This window comes from Miscanthus floridulus, chromosome 6 (assembly GCF_019320115.1).
Source record: "Miscanthus floridulus cultivar M001 chromosome 6, ASM1932011v1, whole genome shotgun sequence".
Taxonomy (NCBI): domain Eukaryota; kingdom Viridiplantae; phylum Streptophyta; class Magnoliopsida; order Poales; family Poaceae; genus Miscanthus; species Miscanthus floridulus.
This window is the reverse complement of record NC_089585.1, coordinates 10,962,248-10,972,830: the sequence shown is the minus strand read 5'-3', so window position 1 is coordinate 10,972,830 and position 10,583 is coordinate 10,962,248. Positions and strand designations below refer to the sequence as shown.

At 51.9% G+C, this 10,583-nt stretch overlaps 1 protein-coding gene across 1 annotated transcript; it reads right to left on the bottom strand.

The window, feature by feature from the left end:
• Nucleotides 1-5: 5 nt before the first annotated feature.
• On the bottom strand, nt 6-3,290 carry LOC136457621 (uncharacterized). Its single transcript, XM_066457646.1, has one exon. It carries the CDS (start codon nt 3,288-3,290, stop codon nt 6-8), a length of 3,285 nt encoding a protein of 1,094 aa, XP_066313743.1.
• Nucleotides 3,291-10,583: the final 7,293 nt, after the last annotated feature.

The window sequence follows — 10,583 nt, the reverse complement described above, 5'->3', positions numbered from 1 at the left end:
ATGGTTCAGCTCAAGCTGGTGTCCCTCCGCAAGCCCACGCCCTCGTTGACGCCGGACACAAGCTCGGCCTCGAAGTTCCCCGACGACATGGACGGCAGCCGCTCGTACACCCTGGACCCGAGGTGCTGCAGCTTCTTCTGCTGCGTCTTCACGGTCTTGCTGATGATTTTGTAGTTCCACCGCTGCTGCACGTACACGGCGGCGCCCAGAGCGACGGCCACGAGCGGGATCGCCACGTCGCCGAACCGGGAGTAGAAGTCCAGGTTCGTGTTCACGAACTCGTACTCCTCGGCGAAGTAGGGGTTGATGGCCGGCGCCTTGATGTAGTCGTACAGGTGCGGCAGCAGCCGCACCGCCGTCACGCCGACGTAGTAGCTCTTCTTCAGCGGCCTGCAGTTGATCCGCCACACCACGTTGCCGATCACCTGCGGGAGCAGGAAGAAGTCCTGCGCCATGCCAATGTACTCCTCCAGCGTCACCGCCCACTCCCGCAGCGCGTGCGTCTTCCCGCGCGCGTCCATGTACGACCCGTCGTCCCGCACCGGCCGGCTGTACACGTTCACGTAGTGCGCCGCCAGGACCACCGCGAAGCCCACCAGGTGCGCTCCGAGGCTGTAGACGAGCACCTTCCGGTCGCTCGGCACGCGTCCGGGCTCCAGCGGCGACCGCGTGAGCAGCCGGATGCGCGACCGCGCTACCTTCTGCGCCAGCCGGAGCGTCAGCAGGAACGCGGCGAGGATGAGGATCTTGACGATGCAGTCGATGGTCCAGTACAGGCTGCTCTTGTCCACCTCGTACCACGGCGGCACGGCGACGTCGTCGGAGCCCGCGGCGATGCGGGCGAACAGGGCCTCGGCGCCGGTGATCAGGGGCACGCTGTATCCGACCGCCTGCACGCCCAGCATCACCAGCGACACGTACGGCATCACGTCCGTGTTCGCCTTGATGTACATCAGTTGGCTCAGCTCCACGGCGATGGCCGCCGCCAGCGTCGCGATGCGGAGGATCCCCTCGACGCTGCGCCGGGACAGGATGTCCTGCCGCTGCTCCCGGTACATGATCGGCAGCGTCTGGAGCTTCGTCGCGTTGAAGTGCAGCGGGTCGCCGGGGTCGCGCGTGCTGGCGATGTGCACCTTCACCGTGGGGTTGATCAGCCACCGCGCCGTCGTCGGCGGGTAATCCACCCTCATCTCGATCGAGCAGTCCATGCCGTCCTCGACCTCTTTCAGCGTCGGGAAGGCTTGCCGAGTCGCCTGAATGCTTCGGCAGCCGATCAGGTACATCCGGCCATTCACCGGATTGTACACGCCTTCCAAGAATACTCTCGACACGTTCGCATAAGGGCTCCCGGAAAGCGAGAGCTCCGCAGACACGTTGAGGAGAGAGGACTCTGCTAGCTGCGGCGACGTCGTCGACGTGGACTCTGGCTGCGACGACGTCCAAGAAGATGCTTTACCCCCTCCGAGCTCGCCGGGCATTCCGGGAAAGTCCACAGCCTTCGCCGCCAGCGATGTACGGCCGACGAGTGATCCGAGCGAGAGCACCTCCAGCTGAAAGAACGGCCGCTCGAACCGTTCACGAGGGAACGGGTCCGGCACGGCCGGGACATGGAGGGTGAGGTCGCCAGCGAGGTTGGACAGGCCCATCGCGTCGTCGGTGAGGCTGTCGTCTTTCTTCGGGTAGCTCAGGAGCGACTTGGCGAGGGCGGCCCCTAATTGGAACGTCTCACTGCGCCTGAGGAACTCGCTGGCCTGCCTCACCTTCGTGTAGTTGTACGCCATGCTCAGTGGCGCGCCGCCGGAGACTCCGAACCGGTTCCAGAGCTCCATCGGGTGCACGGTGCGTTTGATCGTGAGCGGGAAGTGGGCGACGCCGCCGCTGCCGTCGACGCGGGTGATCTGCCCCACTGTGAGGCTGCGGCGCGTGGCCGTGAAGGTGGACTGCACGTACAGGCACACGCGGGAGTGGCACGCCTTGGCGCCGACGCCGAGGCAGCCCACCATGCAGAGCTGCCCCGTGGACGCGCGCCACACTCCCTCGGTCGAGAGGGTCATGCCGCTGAGCCCGCTCCGCTTGCCCGCCGAGTACTTGTGCTCCCACGGGGGCACGGCGCGGAACACGGCCGACACCCTCGCCGAGCTCTCGCCGCTCGGGGCGTTCCTCGGCTCGCACCGGACGTCCTGCATCACGATGCTCACGTCCGTGAAGGCACCATCCGTCGCGTTGATCGCCTTGTCCGTCTCCAACGGCCCGAGCCTTCGGCAGACCGCGTCCGTGGAGTTGCACCGCCAGTTCGGGACGACGGCGAGCACGTCCTCCGACGTGAACCGGTCGAGGATGCCGCAGAAGGAGTTGCCCTTGTACAGGCCCCGGCCGCCGCCGAGGATGTCGTCGCGGTAAGGGTGCGCGCTGCACGCTTTGTCCACGAGCTTCTCGGAGCCGAACTTGTAGTTGGAGTAGGCGCCCAGCTGCGACAGCAGGTGCACGGCGTCGAAGTACGCGACGTCCGACTTGGCGTTCGTGCTCGTCAGCTCGCCGCGCACGGCGCGCGTCGTCAGCGTCAGCGTCATCGGGTACCGGAGCACGAGCAGTATGTTTTCGTCCTTGGTGACCGGCGGCTGGAAGCTGTCGCGGCCGGTGTTCTTGGCCCAGTCCCACGGGTTGCCGGCGTCGCTACCGCGCCTCGGGAGCAGGGCGTTGCCGACCATGCAGAGCACGCTCTCGCCGTCGCCGTTCTCGGTGTACACGCCCTCGAAGAGGATCTTAAGCTCGGTGCTCCCGGGCCACACCTTGAGCTCGGGCGACACGTAGGGCCCCATCACCGGGCCGGTGCCGTTGCGGGAGACGGCGACGCCGAGCACGCCGCTGACGTTGAGGGCCGTCTTCCCTCGGCGCCCCACGTCGACGTGCGTGAGCATGAACGAGGCCAGCTGCAGCGGGTCCGGCGCCGCGTTGTCGCTCGACACGTCGGTGCCGTCGAACGGCAGCAGCGGCACGCCGCCGTCGTCCTGCTTCCAGTCCCCCTTGACGAACGTCAGCTCCGGCATGAGCGCGTTGGCGCGGTTGGCGTCGAACGTGAGCTCGGTGGCGGAGGAGAGCACCGGCCGGCATTGCCGCTTGACGTCGGCGGAGCGGACGTACTCGTGCGGGATGAAGGGAGGCTGACCACCTCCCATCGCCATCTTTGGATCCATTTGCGGCATGTTCTGGTGGAAGGGATCAAATGCGGAGGCGATGGCAAGGAACGGCAGCAAGAACGCGACTACGAGCCGCAGTATTGTCGACATCATTGCTGCGAGAGAACAAACTGATACGTATCTCGGATTTTGATGGGGGTACTCTACTCCTTATTCAGAGATTTGGCAACCTGCATTTGGAAAACACAAGAACACACACACTGCATTTATTTGCAAGTTTTGACACGAAATTCTTGCTACGGCAGAGAGTACCTACCAAAGCTGATAGTAAAACGTGCACACTTCTTGGCTACTTCGACATCAACATATGCGAAAAATTGCAAAGCTGCAGCAAAACAAGATCAAAGAGTAAGCTTTGTTGCTGACCTCAACATGGAAATATCTTCGTTCAATCCCCTTCCGCGTCCAAGAAGTGGCACCGAAGAGGGCAGGACAGAACAAGAAGATCCTCTGCCCTGCTACAGTGCATTAGGTTTCTGGGCAGAATGTGTCAGATCTAGAACAATTCTGGACCAGATGGGATCACTCGGAATCCAATCTTATAACCACCCCTTGGATGCCTGCGCCGCATTGTTTATCGACCTGCTAATCCCTTGGGCCTCTCACCTCTCAGAATCGGCGGTTCTTGGAGGCTGCGCATATAGAATTCAGTTTGACTTCCGAGGGAAGTGACCCAGAAACAGAGGGCAAGCGTGCAGACTCCCAAGAACGCCCCGGCCCAGAGCAGAAGCAGCCGTGTGGAGATTGGAGAAGAGTGGAGAGGGGCAGTTCGGGTATTGGCGCGCAACATCCTGGGCCAGCGACAGCGAGAGATCGAGAGAGTTGACGAGGCTGCGCAGGTGGTGCCCGCGGCCGCCGCGGCGGGCATCGCGGCCGTTGCGCGGCAGTCCATGCATGGCATGTCACGCCGGCGAGGACGGCGGCATGTGTCCTCCCACGTGAACGAGGAGGAGCATACAGGTTTTGCCTTTGAGGCTCATGGTCGGATAACCCAGATTTCGTACTATTACTACTGCTGAACGTCCCATTTTCTGCTAGTTTTTGTGGATTTGGTAGCCCATTATAACGACAGAGATAGGCTGGATCCTTTTTCTATCTTATTAGTGCTACTAATCTACAGCTCCATTTCCTCAAAAAAAAAAACTAATCTACAGCTCCACTTCATTAGATCCGGATGCGACACGTAGTCATAACCATTATAAGGTGGCCACTGTGTCGGGTCAAGGTATGGCTCGAAGCTCATCTCTCAAATACTAACGGTGTTCGAACGAAGATACAAGTGTGACATATATGGCAGATCCTCATAGTTGTACCCGCGAACCCTGCAGACCGTGATCATATGAGAGCAAGGGGCATGCATGATCTGAGGGACGTTGCAACAGCACTCTATCTTTTCAAGATCAACTCGGAAGTTTCATCCACCATAACGTTCGCCGCCCAAGCTTGTGCCACCCTTGCCCCGTACACTAGAGATATGGCGGCGGGGTCTATATGGCTCGGCGGTGTGCCGCTTGGCTAATTCCTCGGCCTCCTTCAAATGTTCAGCTCCGGCCTTTCCAAAACGCCCCTGCTCAGTTATATTCCTCTGCGCAAATTTACACCTCTTCATAAAATATTCATTGCACTTATGAAAGGAGAACTCAACAATTTCAGACACAGACAACGATCAAACTCCGGTGAATACACGGTTGAAGGACTCCGGGGAGTTAGTGGTCATGATGCCATACCTGAAACCCCCCTCGTCATATGCTAACGTCCACTGAGTCTTCTGTTCCATCTGCGCCTCTAACCAGGCCTTTCCCGCTGTATTTATCATCTTGTCTAGTTTCATCTTTGTCTCCTTGAACTGGTGCTCTGTACGTATACAACATAGAGCCTTTACCTTGTCACATACCTCCTGCTTCCGCTGACGCCGCCAGAAATTAGCGGCAAAGTGTCTCATGCACCATCTATGTACTAGAGGCGGGAACCCATATATATGCTCAGCTGCAGCATTAAGAAGCCCTGCGTGACGGTCCGAGATCAAATATATAGTGCGAGTTGGGCCAAGCACTTGCACACGTAGAAGCCGCATGAACCATGATCACGATTCATTGTTCTTTCCCTCTTGAAAGGTCCTAATGGCTAGAGGGGGGTGAATAGCCTATTAAAAATTTCTACAACAACACTTAACAAACCAGTTAGACAATTATGAGACGAAGCAAGTGTTGCGCTAGCCTACTAAAAAGCAAGCCAAGTGTTGCGCTAGCCTACTAAAAAGCAAGCCACCTACCATAATTATAGTTTATATAGTTTCTATCCACACAATAGCTATGACACTACACTAAGTTAGTGTGCTCTCAAAAGCTAACTAAAGAGCCACACTAACCAAACTAACAAGCTCTCACAACTAGCTAAACTAAAGAGCTTGACAACTAGTTTACGGAAAAGTAATGAGAGTGAGCAATTTGTTTATACCGTCGTATCGAGGAAGGAGCCAATCAATCACAAGAATGAATACCAATGAAGACCAATCACCTCGGAATCAAATGATGAACACAATGATTTTTACCGAGGTTCACTTACTTGCCGGCAAGCTACTCCTCGTTGTGGCGATTCACTCACTTGGAGGTTCACGAGCTAATTGGCATCACACGCCAAACCCTCAATAAGGTGCCGCACAACCAACAAAAGATGAGGATCACACAAGCCACGAGCAATTCACTAGAGTACTTTTTAGCTCTTCGCTAGGAAAAGATCAAGAACCTCTCACAATCACCATGATCAGAGCCGAAGACAATCACCACCCTCCGCTCGACGATCCTCGCTGCTCCAAGCCATCTAGGTGGCGGCAACCACCAAGAGTAACAAGCAAATCCCGCAGCGAAACACGAACACTAAGTGTCTCTAGGTGCAAACACTCAAGCAATGCACTTGGATTCTCTTCCAATCTCATAAAGATGATGAATCAATGATGGAGATGAGTAGGAGGGCTTTGGCTAAGCTCATAAGGTTGCTATGTCAATGCAAATGGCCAAGAGGGTGAGCTTGAGCCGGCCATGGGGCTTAAATAGAAGCCCCCACGAAATAGAGCCATGGTACCCCTTCACTGGGCACAACACGGGGTGACCGGACGCTCCGGTCATATTGACCGAACATTGGACCTCAGCATCTGGTCACGCGATGCGTGCCATGTGTCCCCTCTCTTCAAATACTGAGCGCTCGATCTCAACGGTCAAGTGATGACCGGACGCGCTGCTGTGAAGTGACCGAACGCTATACCTCAGCGTCCGGTCGTTTTCAGTAAGCATCCATAAATGAATTTTCACGTGCTCGACCAGACCCACCCAGCGTTCGGTCACACGGCGACTCCCCTGTGTATGACCATGTCAGTGTGACCGGACATAGCCAGCCAGCGTCTGATCGACGACCGACGCTGCGCTTCTTCTGCTGCTACTGACCGGACGCGCCAGTCCTTCAGAGACCAGCGTTCGGTCACTTACAGTGACCACGCTCACCTGAGTTTAGGGCGCTGGTGGCATCGTCGGACTGTCCGCACTCTACGGGTGGACACTCCACCGGTGAAGTTTCTAACCCTTGCTCAAATGTGCCAACCACCAAGTGTATCACCTTGTGCACATGTGTTAGCATATTTTCATAAATATTTTCAAGAGTGTTAGCACTCCACTAGATCCTAAATGCATATGCAACGAGTTAGAGCATCTAGTGGCACTTTGATAACCGCATTCCGATATGAGTTTCACCCATCTTAATAGTACGACTATCAAACCTAAATGTGATCACACTCTCTAAGTGTCTTGATCACCAAAATAACATAGCTTCTACTATTTATACCTTTGCCTTGAGCCTTTTGTTTTTCTCTTTCTTCTTTTCAAGTCCAAGCACTTGATCATCACTATGGCATCACCACATCATGTCATGATCTTCATTTGCTTTACCACTTGGAATGTGGTACCTATCTCATGATCACTTAATAAACTAGGTTAGCACTTAGGGTTTCATCAATTCACCAAAACCAAACTAGAGCGTTCACCTCTACCAAAGCAAAAGCCATGGGTACTATCTGGTCCTCGGGATCAATAGCAGTAGTCATCATCAAGGTGCCCCTGTACTTTCCTGTCAGAAAAGTGACATCAACAAGTACGACTGGCCGACAAAACTGGAATGCATGTTCTGTTTGCGCGAATGACCAGAACATATGATAGAGGACATGCCTCAATGGGCCCCGAAAAAACATCCCTCCGGTGTCCACAAACCATTTCAAGCCAGGGTTGTAGTAATGCATTACACATAAGATGTGAGGCACCCTGTTGTACGCTTCCTTCCAAGTACCCCATCGAATCACCAGAGCAATTTGCTTAGCACGCCAAGCCTTTCGTACGTCACATCGTACTTAACGAATCTAGATATGGACTGTTGTAAAGAAGACACCGAGATGTCGTTATTGTCATCAACAAGCCCCAATATACGATGGGCAAGGTAACGTGCAGCGAGCTGCTGATGATTTTCCTCCCCCCTATTGTCTAGGCAAGTGTGGGGTTCGACAATTTTAGTTATCCTCCACTTGCCATCACTCTGTCTCTTTCGTGCATTTAACCTCCACATACAACCATTTTTGCATATCATGTTGTACCTCAACTCCTGGTCCGAATGAGTGACGGTATACAGCCTATGGTGGTACACAGCATAGTCCTAAAGGAAGAGTTTTATCTCTGATATTGTGTTGAATATCATCCCCTTCCTAAGGGTTTCTTTCTCATGGTTGTACAATGAATTACTACACATCTGGAGACCGGTGTCACAAACTGTCATATCCGTCATACTAACATCCCTATAGTTCAGAACGCCCCTGAAAGGTACGTTCTTGGACCTTAGTTGTTCAAGCTCAGTGACTGTGTAAGGTGGTGGTGGAACATACTGCTGCGCTTCGCTAATTCTGACCCATGAATCATTAGGTGTATCATCTGCAGCCAAATCTGTGACTAGTCTATCCTGAGCCTGGACACCATGCAAAACCTCAATTGGTACTAGTAATGGCATAGTATGAACCGGCACTGGCATGGCATCAGGCGGTGTTGGCACAACATCTGTACCTCCTTGGTCATCATCAGAATCGTCTGAATCACTGCTAACTACATCACCAATCCTGTCCTCCTCCTCCTGCTCCTCCTCTTCCCGTTCGAAATCATTCATATCGAAGTCATTGCTTATACAACCTACTACAGTTGAATGAAACTGCTCCTGCGTCAACTGACCGTCCAAATCCATGTTATCCTGAGTTGCTTCCTCTTCGACCCCTAATTCATGGTCATTGCCTCTAAAACCATCAATGGATGGGCTGTCCTGAACACCCTGCATCATGTACCCATTCTCCACTACCACCTCAGCCATGGGCATATTGGAATCTTGGAGAACCCTAGTGTAGCGGGACCAGTGAGCAGAGTCACACAAGGGCATGAGGACATAGTGTGCCGTAGTCTTCCTAGTATCAAACCTCCCCCTCAGTGTAAAATCACCGCCAAAGTTTGCATTCAAACGGACACAAAGGTCGTTGAAGCTATGAGGTTCATCAAACCATTCCAATTTTTCTTCCATATCCTCAAACATACCATCTTCTCTCCTAACACTTCCTCCATACAAAACTCTAACACAACAATCCATCTACAAAAGCATTTCAAAAAACTTTATCAAGTCGTTGAAATCGTCGTACGTAATATTCATAGTAATATTAATACATATTCTAACTATAACTATACTAACTAATCTAATATTAACATCTATACAAGGCTAACTACAACAACTAATTAGACTAAATCCAATGTATAACTAGATTCAATAATTGTACTAACTAAACTACCTAACTTTACTACCTATACTAACTTACTATATTACATATACTAACTAAACTAACTATCTTTACTAACTATACTAATTATACTTTAATAATTTTACTAATTTTATTAACTATACTAACTATATTAGGGGAGTACCTCGCTGCAGTGCGCTAGACTAGGCCGGAAGGTGCGGGCGTAGGCCTCGGCGGGCAGCCGACGTGCGAGCGTGGCGGCGGGCTGGCTGGCGCGGCCGGACGTGGGCGCGGCGGCCAGGCGTCCTTGCTGCGCTGCTCGGGCAACGGCGACTGCTCGGCCACTGGCAGACGCGGAACGCGGCAGGGGTTTTATTTGGCTCTGCCGCGCCAAGATCGGTGGCGCGGCAGAGCCCCGCCACGTCACCGATCAGCGATTCCGGTCGCCGCCACGTCAGCCCGCCGCCGCGCCACCATGCATGACGCGGCACAGGCATTTGGCCGCGCCAGGGTAATAGGCGCGACTAAAAGTGTTAGTTTAAAAAAAACCCGACCGTGTTAGATTTAAAATTAGTTTCCAAAAAGTATTAAAATTAAAAAAAAATCACCTGGGCAGGCTCGCTCTCTGCAATTGCAAGACGGAAATATGTAAAGGTATCGTATACCCCGGAACGTTTTCATTTTCTAAAAGTATTTTCTTCTTCTTCTTCACTTCTCCAAGGTTAAATTAAGAATCAGGAAACATTACTCCTCAAATTTTAATCAAGAATACTACCCCATCCTAAAAATGATACAATTTTAGTTTTGATCCTAGTCAAACTACCTAAAACTGAACCAAATTTATTTTAAAAGTATAAACATTTACAATACAACAAATGGGTATAGACGAAAATATATTCCATGATAAGTATAATAACACTTAGTATTTGGTATCATAAATATCTTTTTTTTTTTGTAAAATTGACAAAATTAAAATGGTTTGACTTGATAATGTTATAGAATTGTGTTTTCTTTCCAGGATAAAAGGAGTAATAACCATCGCTGTCGTCACAAAAGCACATCATGCAATGAGGCAAGACAACTAGAATTGAACTGCATTATTCAGATTTCAGAGGTCCTCAAAGTGCTTACTGCCATGATAGGATACAAAAGCATAACCACAAAAAATCACACATTAAACTTGAGTCCGCATTTTTATTTTGATTAAACAGGAGGGGTTGCCCCCTACTGAACTTTTATTATAATGAACTCAAAAGCATAGGTACAGAGGCTGAGTATGAGATTCATGATACAAAGAATGTAAAAAAGAAAATCATAAGAATTACACAAAGCCTTCTAGCCATTGATCTAACTTGGGTTGATATTTGCTTTTAGCTCTTAGCTTAACTAGAACTAGTTCTTTTCTGAAGGTGAACTTGCAGGAGGTCAGTGAATGTTGTAAGCCTATGAAGATACTGTCATTTCGAGCAATCCAGATAGCCCAACACATACATATAACAATCTCCATGAAGAAAGGCTGTTGCAGGTGAGACCTGAAGGCTGAAAGTGTATTCAGTAGGTCATCTTGAATGAGGGGAGCT

Excerpts from the sequence above, each read along its gene's own strand:
- LOC136457621 (XM_066457646.1), bottom strand. The coding sequence starts at position 3,290 with ATGATGTCGACAATACTGCGGCTCGTAGTCGCGTTCTTGCTGCCGTTC.